General features: G+C 40.2%; 1 protein-coding gene across 1 annotated transcript in view; it reads right to left on the bottom strand.

The window, feature by feature from the left end:
* Positions 1-21,185, bottom strand: part of LOC145441951 (basement membrane-specific heparan sulfate proteoglycan core protein-like) — an 82,889-nt gene that overhangs the window by 27,730 nt on the left and 33,974 nt on the right. Inside the window, exons 12-35 of the mRNA XM_080319904.1 lie at positions 20,152-20,249; positions 19,860-19,978; positions 18,498-18,716; positions 17,319-17,507; positions 16,099-16,217; positions 15,539-15,710; positions 14,400-14,777; positions 13,480-13,839; positions 12,196-12,314; positions 11,779-11,890; positions 11,604-11,717; positions 9,904-10,124; positions 8,489-8,621; positions 7,332-7,475; positions 6,682-6,864; positions 5,776-5,952; positions 4,890-5,123; positions 3,872-3,985; positions 3,692-3,816; positions 3,044-3,195; positions 2,912-2,987; positions 2,074-2,276; positions 1,911-2,008; positions 1,052-1,235 (exon numbers count right to left, since the gene is read on the bottom strand). Of these exons, the coding sequence (XP_080176030.1) occupies positions 1,052-1,235; positions 1,911-2,008; positions 2,074-2,276; positions 2,912-2,987; positions 3,044-3,195; positions 3,692-3,816; positions 3,872-3,985; positions 4,890-5,123; positions 5,776-5,952; positions 6,682-6,864; positions 7,332-7,475; positions 8,489-8,621; positions 9,904-10,124; positions 11,604-11,717; positions 11,779-11,890; positions 12,196-12,314; positions 13,480-13,839; positions 14,400-14,777; positions 15,539-15,710; positions 16,099-16,217; positions 17,319-17,507; positions 18,498-18,716; positions 19,860-19,978; positions 20,152-20,249 (4,043 nt within the window). The remainder of the gene's footprint in view (positions 1-1,051; positions 1,236-1,910; positions 2,009-2,073; positions 2,277-2,911; positions 2,988-3,043; positions 3,196-3,691; positions 3,817-3,871; positions 3,986-4,889; positions 5,124-5,775; positions 5,953-6,681; positions 6,865-7,331; positions 7,476-8,488; positions 8,622-9,903; positions 10,125-11,603; positions 11,718-11,778; positions 11,891-12,195; positions 12,315-13,479; positions 13,840-14,399; positions 14,778-15,538; positions 15,711-16,098; positions 16,218-17,318; positions 17,508-18,497; positions 18,717-19,859; positions 19,979-20,151; positions 20,250-21,185) is intronic.

The following is a 21,185-nucleotide window of genomic DNA, read 5'->3' as shown; positions in this document are numbered from 1 at the left end:
TTCATGCAAGATGACCAACCTAGCATTGTCATGCAATTGTCTACGTTTCATGCAGAGTCGAGATTCGGATTTAGGCTCATGCATCTCTACAACAGTACTACCGGACAAATATAAGTAGCAAAAATGAAGCACGATCAATATACCTTACAAATTGCTCATTAACAGAAAAGTGATATCACCAACACACAAATCAGATGTATGCAATCTAATACAACTCAATATGCTATGCGATTATTAACATTGTAAACTCAAGATTGTGGAATATATATGCAAAAGAAATCTGCACACAATATAGATCATGCAACATCAAACATCATAGCTCGTTTTAGCAAGGTACTTGTGAAATCAAAACGTCAAACTTCCTTCAATTAAAGCTATCGAAGAAATCATCAAAATGTGTAAATCAACAGATTGTATCGACATTTACGAAAACAGAATCAGAATTCAATCATTCAAATTTCAAAGAAGTGCTCTAATCCAGTGATTCCCAGCACATATTTAAGCCAACCCATTAAAAAACATATTTGAGATTAGTAAAATCTTGTGACCCAAACAAATACTCATTATATATTTTTAGCGCTTAAATTTTTAAATTCACGTAAGCTTGAATACGGGCCACGTTGTACATATTTTCAAGATTTGTGATATCTTCACGTTTTAAAATATATTGATTGGTATTTTTTCACCTCAGAAACAAAATGCCTGAAAACGAGAAACCAAAAAAAACAATCAGGCCACCCAAATTTGGGTATTGAGCCATGTGTTGGGAACCACTGCTCCAATCAATGTTAAGATCAAGACTGGTTTCAAGATTAAAAACATAGCATATCCAAAAAATAGCTAAAAATATTAGTAAATATTTATGAAAACACGACCGCACACCAGAATCTACCTCTTGTTACTTCTGATACGGTGAACACTGCACATACATATATCGATGAGTTCCAGCGTTACAGAAACAGAACCCAGTGAAAGTGCAGCTAAATTCATTTCTACCAAACCACGTGCCGACAAGTGTTGCCACCGAGATTGGCGCCGCCGTCAAACTAACCTTGGACTACAATAAGTTCGGCCGTCTTCTTATCGATATCATACATGTTAGACCCGGTGCATACGTAGATACCGGAGTCTTCCAGACGCAAGTCCGTGATGCGTAGTATCCCGTTGAATTCTGTGGCACGCCCGCGGGCGAATGCACCGTCTCGTTTAGACCAGTAGATGATGTAACTGTTCATCTGGATAGATGAAGATACGGCTTCAAGGTTTTGGCATTCAGAATATTATAAAATATTCCCTCGTGAGCGGTTAATGTTAACGGATTTAGTCCTGAATTTTAGTGGTTCAGTATATCATTGAAATATAGATTCATATTGGAATAAACCCGAATATTTCTGGATGACACTCATCAAGGGTAATCATCAGTAACTAGTAGAGAATTGAAAAGAATTGTACATCAACAATCGTATCATTAAACATGATGTCATGTCATGGTGTAATCTCAATGTAATTGTACAAGAAAAATAAACTAGGTTGGCGGATTTTTATAAAAGTGTCGATTCCAGATGTCACCGAAACGTTTTCAAGACTCGGTTTACATTCTTTCAAGACTGCACTTAACACGACGATTTTGCAACAGCTTTTCTTCAAAACTTCAGTTGTAAATAATTCCCTTCCGTAATAAAAATAGGGAGACTTGAATTTGCCGACAAAGTGATGTCACAAATTCAACATGACATCATCAAGACAATGACACGAAATTGGCCCAAATCTGAAAAATTGTCCCGTATGAAGAGGACCCATTCAAGAGTCGCAACCTTTCGACTGCGACGCAAAGTAGTTTCCAAAATTTTAGTGAATCAGAAAATCTGATGCGCTATTTCCCGTTATTAGGCGCAGAACTTATTTCTCACCACGCTCTCTGCCGTGCACACAAAAGTAACGTTACTCCCTTCCAGCAATCGTCGCGTGGTCGGCTTCTCCACTCTGACCACCATCTTCTCTCGGCTCGCTGAAAACAAACGTCGGTAATTCGACGTCACATACGCAAACATGGCCAAGTTCCAATCCACTCACGTGCCAGACTGATTAACGCACTGCCTCGGCCAGACCCAGCGCTGCTGGTAGCGACGCATTCATATCCGCCGACATCGCTACGAGTTAACGTGCGTATCGTTAATGACGATCCGTCCGAATTTCGTTCAATGATGCCGGTCACCGGTTCCCCGTTTGTACGTCTCCAAGTTATGTCAACCTCAGTAGCTGACTGTGCGGTGCATCTAAAAAGCAGAGGTGCATAGCATGCATTAATTTTTGATTTATGTCCACTGCAACTCTGGTTGTGTAGTTAAAAGTATTTTCTCTCGACTGGGAAACAATAGGAGGGCCACGCAACAGGGTTGTAACAACTCGAGTCGCGATTTTCCGTTGACTCGAGTCAATTTCTCAAGTTGAGTCATTTTTGAATCACCACCGAGTCAAGTCCGAGTCCAAGTCAGCGAGCAGATGGTCGAGTCCGAGTTTGATGAAACCACTTTTTATACCTCTGTTTGGTGATATCGAATATGAAATATACTAATTTTCCTCACTTTTAGCAGTTTCTGGTCGCATTTTCAAGTACCAGTACCAACAGACGAAATCCCAACAGTGTGGTTACTAAACTATTCTTCGAAATTACAACGAAAAGTCGGTCTTGGCAATCTGAGACTGGACTCATATGACTTGGTCCGAGTCATGCTCAGTGACTCGAGTCCAAGTCGAGTCAATACCCAAATTGACTCGAGTCGCGTCCTTTCCGTACTTTGAGAAAATGACTCGAGTCAAGTATCGCGACTCGAGACGGACTCGAGTCGAGTCATGACTCAAGTCATTACAACCCTGCCTACGACGGCACAAAAAGTCATAGAAAACTTACCTCAACTTCGCCACACCACCAAGCGTAGCCCGTAGAGTGCTGGGCGTCACAGTAACCGACGGCGGCGATTCAGGATCTGTAGATGATGTTTATTTAAAATCAAAAATGATTTAGCAAAGACCCCGGGCCTACCTTCCACACGTTGGCAGCTACCACCCGGCTCCCGGGGGTTACCGGTATAGCCATCTACGCAGAATTCGCACCTGTCGCCACCGTATCCTGGCCGGCAAGCCGTGCAATTCAGTCGTCTGGTTTCCGACACAAACTCGCAAGTGTCGGAGAAGCTAAGAAGAATGCAAGACAATTGAACAAACGGGCACAGAACTAGCCCAACGCAGTGCTTCAGTGAACAGTCGTTTCACCAGCTATGATGTCACAACCAATGTTACCACTAATTTTTGACGAGTCTGCGCACACTCACCAACTCACTGCGACTTCTACGGTTTTGATGCAGAAATACTATTTTTTTTCGTATTTAATATTGTCAAGCGAAAAGTGATTTTTGGACGCAATACTATCAATTTCATGAGAGAATCAATCAGCGTGTGCATAGGTGTACTTGTACAGTAAATAGTACAAATCTATTGCTGTGAAGGCCAAATCGGGCGACGAAAAAATGTGTCGGACCCTACAACTTAGCCCTCAATGTGCATTGTGTATCGTTAAAAAAATCCAGCATCTCAAAAAACTAAAAATACAGCTAGAATGTACAAGTGCATAAAACTCGTCGCGAAACACCCAAAAATGAATGGGACAAATAAATAAATTTAAAAGTTTCACCTGTTGCTACCAGTGCCAGGGCAAGCGCAGGGCCTGCAGTCTAAACCGTCCGCGTCCGTGGACATGGTGTAAAACCCAGACGCACACATTTCACATCTCGGTCCGGCGGTGTTATCGACGCAATCCTATAAAACGATTGATTACGAATGCTATGCAATGTCATGAATCAGTGCGACGTACCACGCAATCTCCAGTCTCGGAATCGCAAGTTTCCGCTCTGCCGTTGCATTGACACGGCTTGCAAATCCCAAGGTAAATGCCGCTGCTCTCTCTCGTATAACCAGAAGCGCAATCCTGAAATCAGGGTGATATAATCCAGGATCAGTAGAGGTTGGGAATCAAGAGATGAACAACTAGCAGACTTATCAAACTAATCGAGACAGACTCGAGTCATTTTCTCAAAATACCGAAATGACTCGACTTGACTTGAGTCAATATGTGTATTGACTCGACTTGGACTCGAATCATTTGCGCATGACTCGAACCAAGTCATATGACTCGAGACTCAGACGACCAAGACCGACGATTCACTGTAATTTCGAAGAATAGTAAAGTAAACACCCTATTGGGAGTTCGTCTCTTGGTACTGGTAATTGAAATTGCGACCAGAAACTATTAAAAGTGAGGAAAATTAGTATATTATAAATGTGAACCATTCGATATCACCAAACAGAGTTATAACAGTGGGTTTAACAAGACTTTATCTGGAAACTGAGCAGTCAACACAATGACTTGGACTCGGACTCGACCCTCTGCTCTATGACTTGGACTTGACTCGGTGACGAATTGAAAATGACTCGACTTGACTCGAGTCAAAACTAAAAAAGTGAGATTGACTTGTGACTCGGAGCCTTGTGACTTGGTTGTACAACCCTGCGATTACCCCTGACGAGTGTCAGGCTGTCAGCCGAAAATATTCGGGTTCATTCCAATATGCATAATGAATATACTATTCAAAAATCTTCGAGCAGAACGGATTTGAAACTAAAATTAACGTTTTAAGGAACATACAGTACTCACTACTCAATATATTGTTTTTAAGGAGTTTTGCCTAAAACTAGACGCCATATCTTTTGAATATCGGGTGAATATATCGAGATAATCGGTGAAGCTGCTAGGTTTTATAGTTATTGGCCATAACTAGCCACTAAGCCAGTTTCATCGAAAATGGTAAATATTAATAAAAAAATTCACTAACCTCACAAGACAAGCCTTCGTATCCGTCGGGACAAGTGCACTGCTCGACATCGTACGCAAACTCGGCCCCGGTGATCTCATCCTCTGTCGCCGTTTCCATGGAAATGTTTCCGATGGTGCTGTCCACCATGGAAGTCGAGTAAGTGGCACGAATCAGTATCGCGTCAAGGTCAGCGAGGGCCATGAGAAGATGTTCTCTCGTGGCGGGCTGACCGTCTGCGCGTTTCCAATGCGGCTAGAATGAAATCAGACAGTTGAACTTAAATCTGTCCTTCATTGGGTCGCGCTATCTTTGCGGGTGATTCTGAACCGTTTTAGCTAGTGGCCTGGTAAAAAAGTCAAAATTAGGTCGAAATTGTAGCGTTAGGTCAAAAAATGTCAAATTTTTTACAAAGTTGCAACTTTTTTGCAACCTGCATTTCGTTTGTATCGTAGATTTTGCACTGTGTGTGAACTTATCATTTGACATTTCACAGCTTGCAGCCTACTTTATAAGCCTACCGTTGTAGACGGCCCATTGTCTGCTCATTTTGAATCATAAACGGTCAAATGAGACAAATAGGTTGACATGGTGTTATGATCAACGTGCCGCGATATCCCAACTGAAGCAAGACTGCGTGGGCATTGCATGGTTATTATATCAAGAAGCGCATGATAAAAAATTGTGAAGTAGACAACATTGTCAGAATGAAGCAACACGGTGTGTCATTTTTAAAAAATATTTTTATTATAATCCGTAATGTAACTACTGGAATTCTTCATAGGGCCAGATTTCGTTAAAATAAAGTTTTTTCATGTAAAAATTTGTTGGTATCACTAAAAGATGAACACATCACACTTTTACAATCACATATCACCAGTGGAAAGTGTAATAGGCTAACACTCACAGTAGTGAAGGTGACTTGTCTTTGAGTCGGCGTTCCAGGACGAATTTGCCCGTCAAAACTCGCCATCAACGTGATGTCATTACCAACGATCATAACGTCGGGATGTGATACGTCTACACTGCTTAAACCCGAGGTGTACGAAATGGTATATGACAAATCTCCGCCGTACGAGACGACCTTGAAAAGAGATGGTAAACGGATTGCAACAAATTCGACACTTAGAGTTGAACCATATTAACGAGATAGGATATATGTATAAAATATTCATGTTGTATTCAAATATATTGTTAAACATATGATTGAATTAAATGTTTCACAACATGTACCTTATCCATATTTATGACATATAGGCCTACATGTGACCGTATCACCAGACTTTTTCAAAATTCGCAACTAGAATTAGAACTGGAACTATATCGTATGTCAAAATTCGCGACGAGGCTAGATCCAGAACTACTCGCTTTTCAAAGTTCGCAATCAGAACTACTCACGTTTCGAAATTTGCAACTAGAACTAGAACCAACCACTTTTTATAATCCGCAACTATCTAAGTAAAGTGGAACCAATTAGATTCAATTACATAGCAACTTATAACGTTTATTTTATTGGAATCGGATAGGCTATCCACTTAAACATCATTACAAGTTTGAAATGGGACTAGAACTAGAACTACTCAATTTTTGAAATCCGTAACTAGAACTAGAATTACTCGATTTTCAAAATCCGCAACTAGAACTAGAACTACTCAAAAGTCCGATAGTTAGTCTATTGTCAACTAACGAGATTGGTAGTTTGTACAAGTCTGCGCGTAACGTGACAAGGTGGCTTTATGACCTAACGGCCGTGTCGATAGCCACAATTTCACTGAAATAGGTTTTTAATTTCAAAATGAACTGCTTTAGTCACCTTATCGCCAAGATACGCAGCCGGTAGCGACCAATAGTAGATATCTTCCGGCAGTCTGCTCATGTTGACAAAAGAGAGTGACGCTTTGGATGGTGTGGATTGAAATCCCGTCCATATCGATTGACTTCTGCGTTGATTCGTGATGGAGAATCCGTCTGCGCCGTCAGCAAAACCCGATTGAATCTGAACATATTTTTGTGAATGCTACATACAAATATCATCGGGAAAATCATAATCAGTTTCACTGTGTATTGGTGAAGTACAAAAGATTTTTAGAGGGTTAGCACAAACTAGGTTGTAACAAAAGTCTACTCCAAGGCATACAAAAGAAAGCATGAATGATGACCTCTCCCGGCGACGAAAAAGCTTTCGTCTAGGTAATTTTTCGCACTAACAAAATTTTTCAACAAAGTGTTTGCCAATGGCAGAATTCATGGCCCATGCCTGTTCTGATTCAAGCTTCAGGGGATGAGTCAAGGGTGTGTGTAAATCATAGCGCTAGTTCTACAACTAATCGAGTAGCAAACACTTTGAAAACCTCTGGATACGACACTGAGATGATGCAAGAACAGTAAAGAAACTGTATAATATAATAGCCACATTCACATGTTGTTGTTATAAGCTACATAGCTAACCAACTACAATCTTACCGTTTTCCTCACATACTGAGAGGAAGCGCATTGCGTCGTGACGCCCATGCAAAAGCAAGGCAGGCAGCCCCCTTCCGTGTTTTCGATACTGAAGTAGAAGTAGCTCGGCTTGCACTCGTCACACTTCAACCCGGCGGTGCTGGCCTGGAGTTTTAAAGTAAAAACAGAAAACACCGCTAAACGCAAAATTTGTCCACGAGTTGAAACTATTATTTTCCGATTTAACACGAGGTAAATCAATCACAAGCTTTCAAAAAGTTCAAACATTGATTTTGACTTTGTGAGATTAATTATCATATATTAATATTTGAAGAGCTTCTTGGAGGTACAGAACTTCAATATACAATTGAATAGTATATTAATATTGAAATGAACCAGAATATTTTCGGCTGACACTCGTCAGGGGTAATCGTCAGCAACCAGTAGAGAATTGGAAAGAACAATGTATATCAACAATCATATCACAAAATATGACGTCACCAGCATGAAATTTCGAATGAGAGAGCATTCAATGTACTATTTTTAAGTGGTACACAAAATCCTTTTGTTGACAAATAAACCAACCAAAACTCTGTCAACAAAAGGAGTTCGTGTATCACTTAAAAATAGTACATTGAATGCTCTCTCATTCGAAATTTCATTCTGGTGATGTCATATTTTGTGATACGATTGTTGATATACAATGTTCTTTCCAATTCTCTACTAGTTGCTGACGATTACCCCTGACGAGTGTCAGCCGAAAATATTCTGGTTCATTTCAATATGAATATCAATATACTATTCAATTGCATATTTTAATAAATAATAAAATCCAGTTATGGTGCTTATAACAAGGACGGTGTTTTGTACTAACTTTTGTTATAACTAGGTGCAATTTAGTGCAACACAAACTTGCCCCATTAGTCATACACATAGTGAGGTGTGACCAATTAAAATCAATATCAACTACTGAGGTATCAACATTTGTCAGAATCATCTCGGCTTTGTAACAAAACCAACTGCAGCTGATAACGGTTCAGATATTGATTCATGCATGTGAACATTTAACGCTGCCCTACATCTCATCTAAAATGTAGTCTCAGCAGCCAGTACGAGTTTAAAGTCACATTTGGATCTCAAATTTTTAAACAAATTCAAAATTTTTAACTTTCGCATACCTTGCAGTTACATTGCCCGGCTTCGTCGCACGTACCGTCCACAGACCCGTTCAAATCGCAGTGGCACGCTTCCTGGTTTCGACAGCTCGTCAACCCCGACGGGTGACGGGAAACGGGAGACCCGTCCAGACACCTTGACGCAAAAAACGCTCGTAAACATCATAAAATCGAAATCGGCTCACTAATCGACTACCGAAAATGGGCAACAAACAATGTATTCATATTGCCAAATATATCGCGCTCGGAGATTTTCGAGTGACTCGAGGTGCGAACGTCGGTAATTGCAGTTAACCAAATTCGAAATTTTGATTGAATTCCGTGTATTTCAGCATTAGATTATAGAAACTGGTAAATACACACGTAATCCAGGGAGCAACCTGCCCCCAAAGGCGAGATTGGACCAAATTTTTAAACTTTCAGTAACACAATCACATTGTTATTCCAATGAAGTACATGACGACGGCAGATTACAGAATTGCGGTAGATGAAGAATTGACAAGGGTTGCAGAGCAGGGGTAAAGATGATTGAAACTGAAGAATAGAAATTGCAGAAATTATGCTGTGATTTACACGCACAAGTGTAATTTTACTCTAGTGGCGCAGGCGCATTCAAGGCCTTCTGAAGAATATGCACAGTACAGCTCTTCAAAAATGACTTTTTTTTCTCAAATCGTACTGGCTACTTGATAAAGCTGTTAGGTTACCTAACTTAAGCCTACACAAATTTGGTTCAATTCCAACCAGTAGCCGCATGGCTACAGGTGAAGAAAGTTTCTATTTATTATATAAAAATAAAATAAAATTTTCTGTTCACTCCATGAAAGTGTTGGGTTGTCTATAGAAACGATGTTCATCAAATGTGGCTCAATTCCAACCGGCGGAAGCGGAGTTATTGCCGTCGAAAAATTTGGATTATTAATAAAATAGTATTTATGGTGACCAATTCTTTAATTATTTATTATAGTGGTGCCCCCCGTAAATACTATTTTATTCAAATTCAAATTCTTCGACGGCAATAACTCCGCTTCCACAATTTGGAATTGAATCAAATCTGGTGAACATCGTTTCTATAGACAACCCAACACTTTCATGGAGTGAACAGAAAATTTTCAAATTTTTGTTCATTTATTTTTATAAAAAATAGAAACTTTCTTCTCCTGTAGCAAGGAAGCTACTGATTGGAATTGAACCGAAATTGGGGTGTAGGCTTAAATTAGGTAACCTAACATTTTTATCTCAGTAGCCAGTATAATTTGAAAAAAAGCCATTTCTGAACATCCCTATTAAATATACACTGTTGAAAATCTACCAAATTCAATAGACGAATTTTAGAACTGGCATTATTATCTTTGCGGTCCCATAAAAGGTACATATTTGAGCTTCCCACGTTATCCATACTCTTATAGCACCACTACCTGTCGCACGCTCTCCCGGTTTGTCCAGGGGGACATTCTTCGCAAGTCGGCAAGCCGTCGATGTCCATCACGCAAGTGGCCACTTTCACTTCTTCCGAACTGGAAGGCAGCCCGGGACACGGACACGGGGCGCAGTCCGTCGGGGTGCCCAGTCTCGGGTCGCCGTAAAATCCGTCCATGCACCTTTCGCATCTGTCGCCGGTCGTATAATTTGCGCAGTCCTGGTGGGAGTAAACATTGGAAATGTCACAGAAATTGTGGAATTTGAAGAAAGATCCTATGTATGCGCTGTTGTTTAGATGAATTCTTGGATAGGGGGAGAGGAGGCCAAGATGAGACACGGGGCAAGATGAGACATGCAATTTGTTCATACAACAATTTTCTGATAGACAGATTCCTTCAACTATGTTGTTCCCATAATGTCATTCTTAGTCCTACCATATTAACAAAGCTAACAGATTTGAGGTTGAGCAGTAAAATGCCGAAAACTGTATTTTCACAGTCTATGTCAGTTATGTGAATTCGTGTTTGTGAGGGCATACCTATCATAGTACTTCATATTATAAAACAACATTAATGGAGCTGGTAGAGTGTAATATCAGCAGTGTAATCATGCACTTACCTCTGAAAAGTAGTAAACAGAAGTTTTTTTATTGACGTTTATACGATAATTCAGGTGTGGGGGTAAGATGAGACAAAGCCATGGGGGTAAGTTGAGACATGGGTATCGGAGGGTTTTTCCATTGAAAGATTCATAATATTCAAAATTTACTGTTCAAGGCGCGCATAATAGATTATTCATCTAGTAGTGGACCAGATGTGACATTACAAGACAAAATTATAATGAAACTCTCATCGTTGCTGCATCCCATGGATAATCGGTTTTCGGTGTCATTTAAATTCGTGTATGATGTACAAATTCTTTTTAAAAGTGAATTATTTCATGACTTTTATATTTTATTCACGATGTTACTAGTTGATTCATCATTTGGGATGAATTGGTGGTGTAATGAGCAAGAATTGTTTGGTGTATCATCTTGAACGCAGTGTCTCATCTTACCCTCACCTGGGGGTAAGTTGAGACATTTGAGCAAGGAATTTTGAGGGCCAAGAAATCCATAAGTATGTTGTTCAATATAGCTCAAGACATAGTCATGAATAGTACAGATCACAGGCTTTCCATTGGTACCTAAATTAATCATCAGAAGGCAATACTCTTCGAGTGGCGTTGAAATATCAGAAAAGTGTCTCATCTTGGCCTCCTCTCCCTAATAATATATTAGCACAAGAATTTTCAGAAGCAGATAATCGGTAGAGAGCTATATCAAATTCTGAAATGGACTGCATCAATGAGTGCCGGAGTAGGCTCATGCAATACATGTTATCGCCAACGTCCAGTTCAGTAGTTGGTATGAATAAAATTTGTTGGGAACAACATGTTCACATTTGAAATAAACACACATCTTCGCGAGATGACACTCATCGAGGGAAATCATCAGCTAGAAAATTCAAAAAGCTTTACATATTAAAAATTTTATCACCAATTTTGCGAATTCGAATACTGAAAGCGTACCATAGGCTAAGGCTCAATGCCCAATAATATTTATTATTCAATTTCATATTGAAGCTGTGTATCTGGGAAGTTAGACGTTGCCCGATGGTGGGTAAATGAAAAAGTTTACCGCGTCTAAAATACTCACAAGGCATTTTCCAGTGTCCTTATCACACACAGTACCGTGGCCGTTACAAGAGCATTTGCTGCACGTTCCCAAATGAGGAGAATTGCTCGATCTGTAATAACCGTCGGCGCAGTCCTGAAGAGAGAACACACATAGTAAACAGGTTCCTAGCAAAACTTTAAAGGCAAATTATCACTTCGCAAGACGTCCCGGTATAGCCAGGTGGGCACACGCATTCCTCCACCTGGACAGCCCTGGAACCAGATCCGTCCGTAGAATCGGCTGTGTCCAGCGACATGTCGAAAATTCTACAAATAAAACAGATTGTACATAAAGTATCTTGATCAGAGCTGAAATATATACAGTTTCCAAAGCGTCTCAACATGGTAGCATCATAAAGCTGTCCAGATACTGTCTTTCTAGTTTGTTTCGCGCTCAAGCATCGCAATGGTTACAAAGTTATTTGAAAACGCGCCTTTAGATGCGGCATCCTTTGTGAATATCAGAATATAATATCGGAGTTTTCGGGGACGCGCTAGTTATTGGTTTTATCGGCATCAGTCCAGAACTCCGTCAGGTTCTAGTCTAGATGCTTAAAATCCTAGATACTTACGAAGTGTTCACCATCGCAGTGGCGTATGTGGCTCTGACGAGTATACTGTCCACATCGGCCAACACCTTCATGAATTCGCTGCGCTGTACTGGTGACCCGTTTGCGTGTACCCAGCGGTTCTAAAAGGAGATGGTAAAAGTAGTCAGCGTTGCAATTCGAGCAGAAGTAGAAGTGACATCAATCATTTCTACTGCATTACAGTTGGAAGCAATTCACCAGAAATGTCAAAACTACTTACAGTGAAAGGCGAAAATTAAAGTAATTTCAGAGAGTAGATTTGGTTGAGGGGTCACATAATAAATAATTTATAGAGCACCGAATATACCAATATATCATTATTACACTAGGGCGCTGTACACAAGAGGCAATAGTTGTAGGGCAGAACCAACGCTACCGGTACTGTATGTCGAACGCTGGTGTGAAATAAACGGTTTTGATTTTGCGCTTGAAAACATTTATAAATCTGATAAAAACTGGAAGATTGTTCCACGGAATGGCAGCAAAGGAACAAAAGGTTCTCCTGCCGTAGGCCCATGTTTGTACTCTTCGAACTGACAATAGTTTCTGCGACTGCGAACGTTACAGCCTTCTGGGATTGCAGATTGTGATTAGCTCACAAAAATACGCTGGTGCACTTCCCTCCATGCATTTCAAGACATACCGAGGAAGCTTTTATTCAGACCTATATTTTGTAAGCCAATGGGGGGATCTAAGAATCGGGCATTACGTGATCACACTTCCTTGACCGAGTTACCAAACAAGCCGCAATGTTTTGGATCTTCTGTAGCTTGTCAATGCAATTTTAGTTTACCCTGAAAAGCAGACCATTTCCATTGAAAAACCTGATATCACCAACGACAGTATTATGGCTTTGCATGCATCCTCGATACTTTTAGCAGCTAACCGGAGGTAGCTAGTTTAGTTTAGTTTAGCTAGGTAGCTAGATTACCCCTGACGAGTGTCAGCCAAAAATATTCGGGTTCATTTCAATATCAATATACTATTCAACTGTATATTGAAGTTCTGTACCTCCAAGAAGCTGAGTCATATTTGACGTGCACCCTTTTGAGGCAATATGACAATGTCATGGGGTACCCAGTGAAATTCTAATAATAAACTTACGTGTGCGCCATAAAATTTAGTGCACACGCATGAAGAAATTCAAGATAAACTGGTCAGAAGCGAATCTGTGGCTTCAACCTTGTCAACTTAAATTTTTAGATTCAGCATCCAAAAAAACATATGTCTCATCGAAAGCAAGCAACGATCAAATAACCAACGTACCTCAACGAATTGAGCACTGCACGATTTCGAAACTCCGCTACTAGGCTGAGAATCCTCTCTGTGTTCAACCGTGATTCCGTTCCCGGTGATTTTCACGTCTGCGCTGTTTATCGCCCTGGCATTCTCGCCCTGATGAAACTCGACGGTGTAACGCAGGTATCCGCCGTACGACGTGAGCCTATCTCCTAGAAACGTCGACGGCAGCACCCAGTAGAACACGTCACGAGGTTGGGACAGGAGGTCGACAAGCAGAGCGCGTCTTCCGGACGTGCTGATTTCCCGAACGTCGTTCAAGATACGGCCGGACCGGCCACCATTCATCAGCACGAATCCGCCGCCGTCGGTGTAATCGGGAACAAGCTTAAGAGAAAATGTTTGCCAAACTGAAAGGAATTCAAAAAACACCTACATATTCACATTCGAGTCAGAATTCAAAAAGCTGGCTTATCCATGAGAATGAGAATCATCTGATTAATATCTGAAATACCGGTAATAATATTATGTAATTCCAATCTAATTCGCAGAACGTTTCTACGTTTTAATTCAAATTCTAATCTAATTTCTGATTTTCCTGAGAATGATACAGGAGAGTTTTATCTGTTTCAATCCGTTTAGTGTGCTGATAACTCCTGACAAGAGGTACTCGAAATTCTCACATGTTCAAATATGTATTCTTGCAATAGATATTGTAAAGAAAAGGTACCAGATTATTTAGAGAATTTGTTGTGCATTCTTGTATTTTATTACCGTTATACTGAATACTGATTATATATATTACTAATATACTGATCTGATCAATTTGTAAGACTAGCTGATGCACTGCAGTTTTGAAATCCTATTTTAAATGCGCAAAAACAGTTTCCAAACTTGTCAATTCCAAACAAGGAAAAAAGTAGTAGCCAAAGTACCCTAATCCTTACCTTGGATCGATAAGACTGCGAGCTTTGGCAATCGTCCGTAATCCCAAAGCAAAAACAACTGGCACATCCATCGGCGTTAAGCTCGTTCAAATTGAAAAATCCATCTTTACACTGGTCACATCTGTCGCCTTGGACGTTCTCTTTACAAACACACCGGTCGCTGGTGGAGGTGTTGGTCCCGTGCGGGGAACAGTCGAGGAAATCAGGTCTGACTTGGGCGCAGACACCGTCGTACATTTCGTAGCCGGAATCGCAAAAACGACAGTCCCGGCCGACGTAGCCCTGGGGACAGGGAGGTTCGGGCTCCTCCCCGTTGTCTCGGCGGCATTCGATTCTAGTCGGGGTGTCCACTACTTTCACCCAGCCGGGCTCGCAGTACTGGCAAAGAAACACAACTTTTTTTACTTTTATTATGGTAGGCATGGCCAATCAACAAAAAAAGATATAATTTTGAAAAATTAGAATCCCAAAACTGCGATGATTTAGGTCAGAATTGTGCAACCAGCGTATCGCAGAGAAAAATTGTGTAGACCGACATATCGCTGTCTAATTTAGCCCAGAGTTTTAAAGGTTAAAGGCTAGCTCAAGCGGGTTAAGAATAGAGACAAAAATATCGAAATATGCATACGCTGACTTTGCGATCGAATATTTTTGACGAAATATATTCAATAACCTGAAATTTAAGAGTTTTCTGCAATATAGGTTTCGACTTTAGCTCATAGTCTGCGCGCGGCTCGAGCATCAAAAACGGTAAAACACGCGTTCGGCGACCTTGCGCATGAAAATTTTTGATAAAACTTATTCCACAACAAATTTCTTATTTAGCTTTTAGTGTGGTTATAATTCCCCACAGTTAGCCGTCGTTTATATGTACGGAGTTATTTATATAAAGTCCTCAAAAAGCTTGTAGATTGCTAATGTAGGTTGATAAATGCTCCTTTCAACTCCAACCCTGTAGTCAATGTGATAGCTAAATATGGATTAAATCTGTATAGAAACTTGCCAAAAGCTCAAAACTGCTCCATTATGTCTCACAAATCATTTTGGATCAAATCCAGCCCACGGACCATACAGCTCGAGATATTTCACCCCCATGCTACTGTTTACAGATTATGAAAACAGATGAAAGAAAATCCTACCTGGCACGACAAGCCAGAGTAGCCCTCCGGACATTCGCACTTCTCCACAGCGTACGCCATATCAGCGTGCGAATCCAATCCGTCAGAATCGGAATGGGTTCCGCTGCTGCTGCTACTACTACCGGGCTGCCCTGACGCAGACGAAGCCACTGTCATTTTCACATCTCCAAGGCTGAAGAGAACGTGATTACACAAAATGACGAGGTAGTTCAAGGCCCTTGATTAGACCGAGAATTGGTGTAGGCATTTTTGTATATGAATATACAGAGCATATAATTCAGCGCCGATTCGGTCTTTAGGTCCGTAGGTGTAGAGCTGCAGTGAATATGCCATGCCTACAATTTCAGTATGAATTCCACGTTGACTTTTTTAATTCAAAACTGCAATAAAGGTCACTGATCCATCAAAATATTTGAATATATACAATAGGAATACACACGAGAAGATTGGACATTAAAATTATATTATACGTTTGCAACGATCCTGAATAACCGAGCTTGGGCACTTGGAACAGGTTTGAGTGTGAATATTCGCACATCATGAAAAATACCATAACCTACCCGGTGCTCAACATGCTGTTATCGTAAACGGTTCTGATTTGTATCTTATCGATATCGTTGAGTACTCCCATCATTTCTTCGCGGGTTACATCCTCCCCATCCGTTTTCTTGAAGTTGTCCTGCAGAAAAATCGAGACATTTAGACCCGCTACAAATATAATTCAATCGTAATGTGGTGGTGAAAACGGCGCTATATCAGCCTGATGTTTATATGCTTCTGAGGCTTCTCGTATTTGCAAGCTGTGAAACAAATCCTGCAATAATTCTAGCTATGTATTATTACGGCTGTGAATAAAAATAGAAATGTGTCTGCCCAGAGACTCCACACCACATAGTCACCTTCATCGGAAAGCACGAAGAAATATTTTAGCCATTTAGACGATTCTTTCTACATTCACTTATCCGCATTTTTCAAATTTTGGCAATGAAACCTCTAGGCCAGCAGTTCTCAAAGTACGCCGATTCACCGCTTGGGGGGCGATTTCGCAAGAAAAAAGGGAGATTTGGGGGTGGGGCAAAAATGCAAACGGTTGCCACAAATGCAAAGACTAAAGCCCAAGTTGAATTTTCGATCGATGGACAAGGGACATTGTCGCTCAAGTGTTTGCAGGCAAATTCGATCCTCAGAGCAAAAGATTTGAACTATACAGCCTACCGGAGCCTAGCTAGGCCTGCCCGCTGACTAATTCTATCACAGAAGTTATCAAATTGCATCGCAAAACTGCTATGTTAAAAAACTTTGGTTCGCAATTTTTTTCCATCAAAACTGTTGATATGGAGTAGTGTACAAACAAAAGCAACTCGGCAAGTAATAAAAATAGATAAAAACTACTTGAGAACTTTGGAAGACTAAATTCAGCCTACTTCCTCACTAATGACCTCTGGCTTTAAGAGATGGCGATAAAGATACCACAAGCTTGATAAGTGAGCAGTGAGCAGAAAAAGATTGAGGCCATAAAACACAGGAAAGAGGTTGGAACCGTTATAAAACAAGCATTTAATTACTGCAATCAAGAGGTTGATTTTATCTTAGGGTTGCACATAATAGATGTAATACTGAACAAATAACCATGCCAGGTCTATATAAAGGGAACAGATGATCATGACTAGTATTCTTATAACCATCTATGACCTAACAATGAGTGGGTAAACCAGGTCAGTATCACGTCACCAATACATTGATTGCAGTGGTATTCAGCACAATGAATCACCACGCTCACCTCTGTTAATGATACATTTCTCAAGTGTTTCTCGGTCGGCTCTGGGTGGTCTCCTTTATGGTGATAAGTCAGTGTCTGACCGTTGGCTCCCTCGATGATTACATCACTGTAGTTGGTGGGCTTGGGCTCGAAGTTATAGCTGTTGTTGTAGCTAAAGGAGAAGGTCAATGTCCCTCCGTAGCTGTTGATCTAAATAGGCAATGTATTCAAATACACAGACTTGGATAATTCCAGTTGTCTAATCAGGCTAATTAGACTAATTACGTTGGCCGAATGAGCTGTAGTCCTCACTGTGAGACCACCGACATAAAATCTAACCAGACCACTTTGTTCAATATATATATATATATATGCTACACATTCGCTGTGTCCAAACAATCACTTTATTGTGTCATAACCTAACGACAGAAATTGCGAGCCTGTGTCGGAATTAATCGAAGTTTTTGACATGCTGCTTTACTAGTGTTTCGTTCCTTAGCATTTTAGTCGCATAAAGCAGAGTCGGCTGTATTAAAATTAGTACGAAATCATTCCGAATTTCTTTGACGTGATGCCCACTTAGCGGTATTAGCACAGCTGACGCAGTTCAAATAATCTTGTTGACTTTCCATTCGTTATTATGGAGTTCGAATCAATGTCATACGAGATCGAGAAGAGATAAAATGGCTCCCTGCCTTCCAGGTAACTTTACTCACCGGGTAATGAGCGGTAATATTTAAACTGAGTCATAGTCAACAGCTATGGTTTTATAATAGTATTTCCCTATCCTGCTCCGAATTTTCTCCATTAGTATGCTTGTTCGCCAGTTCGATTGAAAATAATTTATAGTGGATTGCCTTTTGTAAGGCATAACCTATTTTTCGGTGCTTTTGCCAATAAATGCACCATAAAATTTGCATGTGTTTGTTTTGCCCATGAGCCATGTAAAGGTTTGCTTGTAAATATGGTTCTCGAGACTTTGATTTCGGTATATAACACTCTCAATAGATGAGAAGGACCATACGCATTCACAGGATTTTTGAAATTGTTGCGCTTTTGAGAAAATAGCAAAATTTTTGGGGACAGGGAGTGCTAGTTTTGCTTAGAAAACGAATACTAATGAATAACCAAACCACCCTAACTACCTCGCACCTTGCGATTTCAGGAAGAAAATCAAAGTGCAAAGATGCGCCGGCGTACCTTGGCGCCTACAAACTGGGCGGGCAGACTCCAATAGTGGGCGGCGGCCAGAAATCTCTTCGAGAGATCGATCAGTTGCAATTCGCGTGCCGCAGGCTTGACTACGACTTGATTGCTATTGATAGGCTCCGATGCTGGGGCTGGGTCGCCCCCTTCGGCTTCCGCGGGTTTCAGTTCGACTTTGTTGACATCTTCCGGAGTTTCGAACGTGACTTCGATCTAGTAAAAAAAATGATAAGGTGAACTTACTTTACATCAATGGATTATCAACTAACGGCACGCTGAATATATTACAATTAAAATATTTCAATTGCAAAATTCAAAAGTTGGATGCTTGTTTACTAATTTCAGAAATGAAACATCGAGTTCTAAATTGATTTAGAAATTTGGAACATATTTCTACGCATCTTGTCGTTGTGTAGAGTTCATGGTCTACTTTTCACTTGGCATATGCGTCATAATGCTGTTAAAGGTTCAAGGCTCAACTTGTTCAGTCAACTTGTAGAAGCTAAGAACACTTTTGCAACAAAATATGGTAAATTTCGACAGTACGCTTTAGCAAGATTTGACAGCATAATAAAGGCTAAAAAACAAACAAAATCGCAGTTCTTTACAAAAACAGAATCACGATCAAGATAGTGGTTTTTAGCTGGACTCCACCTTGCAGAAATTTCAATAGAACCAGGTATAACACGTGTAGTATAAAAAACCAGTTGCAGATTTCTCATAAAAGGAAGTTTACAATATTTGCTTCAAGTTGAATACATTATTCGTTATTAGATATTGGCTAAATTTCGTTTGTTGAAGGTTCACCAGCCCGCATAGTTTGTTTTGAAATTTTACTGGTCCCAAGACAACAAAAGGTTGAGAGCCATGAGTTCATCATATGGTGTAATTTTCGACAACTGTTTCTCATCTACATATGAGTATTGAAAACTATGTGGTGTTTGAATTTCTTGTGATGGTGAGTAAATTCTAGCTCTCTGTGTGTGTGCAAGCACAACATTCACTCTTCAGATCATGCGTTTCAGTGCAAACTATGTCCTGTTCGCCTGTAATGATAATAATATGTTGTAGAAGGTTAATCTCCGACATTGCAAATACGTCTCATCGTTAACCTATGGAAAAGTATTAAAAGTTAGTGCAACGCAAAAATACTGCATGAGACATGATACTTATCTAGCAAGTAAGGACATGACTAGACTGGTAGTCGTTAATTCTCTCAGGAATGCAATAATTATTACATCAGAGTGTTACAGATGGCTGTAAGCACTTCTAGTCGGGAGAATTGCAGACATAAAAGACACAAAATCGCAGCCATGTCAGAACATGAACGTTGATAAATCTCTTGAAGTTATGTACCTCGTCGTAGGCCATATCCAAAGGTTCGCATTGATCTGTAACTCCAAAACAAAAGCAAGGCCGACAAGCCGCCACATCCATTCCGTACTCTCCCAAAGGACAGTCCCCTTGCAGGCCAGCTGGAAATGTAAAAGCATAATTCTTGACATGGCAGCCTTCAACACTGAGGTTTAAGTTTCAAATCATAAAGCCATGAGTAACACAGACAGGTTGATGTCTAGACGGACAAGTGCCTACTCCCATCGGTAAATACACATAAATACAACAGCTCCATTGAAAACATATAACTCACGTAGAACTGTTAATATAGCGTCGGGAACCGCGAATATACTGCCTTGGGAGTTTATCGCTTCGCAACTGTAAGCTCCTTGGTCTGTGAATTCCACATGCCTGTCAAAGATGAATCACTGTCAAAAAACCGCCAAGCCTTACTAGTAAACAACCATTACATTCTCAATCAATGAAAGATAAATTATGAAACAATACCGTCAAACGGAAATATCACAAGAGACCATTAAAGTGCGCTACGACAATGACTATTTACTCAGTCATACCCATGTATCTTAATGTGTACATAGCAATGTTTCAGTTCCATTATTTCCAGTCATAGTGGTTATTGTCTAGTAAAATGTGTAACATTGAAGAATGATGGGATGGGGAAAATCTAGTATCTGAGTAATTTCGAGTAGAGTATGAAGCTTTGAGTCAGTTCAGTGTTGGAGTATCACTCGTTATGACACCATACCAGTAAGAGGGATTTGAAGTGTCCAAATATGTCCCTTTTATGTGATCACGAAGTAAATCACGCTTATTTTATTACATAAATCATCTCAAATTCACTTACAGCAATATATGTTGCACATCAGACTTAGACAACTACATAATTCTAGTTGTTTAATTTGGCTAAATTAGGGCGAAATGCGGGTAATCTAATTATAATCTAATTTGTGAAATGTTTCCTTGCTACAATTCCAGTTCTAATCTAATTTCTGGTTTTCCTGTAAATGCTACAGGAGAGCTGTGTAGCGCAAGGCAAGCCAATCTTGTTGCACAAACATTTGCTATTCACATGCTTATGTGAACTAGACTGGCATCTCCCTCTAACAATTCTAGACAACTAGAATTAACTAATTATCCAAGTCTGTACCTAGCCCTAGGAACGAGTTCTTAGATTCGAAATTTCAGACAAATTAATTGCACCAAAATAACAGGTCGGCTTAAAACGAATTGCTATAGCCGCATTGAAGAATCATCAGATAACACTTGCGTTTGGTTGGGACCAATGATAAAATCATTGTAAAGTCAAAATCAGAACGCAAACGACCA

The sequence above is a fragment of the Botryllus schlosseri genome, chromosome 6 (assembly GCF_051294905.1).
Source record: "Botryllus schlosseri isolate E-star chromosome 6, Bs_hap1, whole genome shotgun sequence".
NCBI lineage: Eukaryota > Metazoa > Chordata > Ascidiacea > Stolidobranchia > Styelidae > Botryllus > Botryllus schlosseri.
This window is presented reverse-complemented; position numbering and strand designations above follow the sequence as displayed.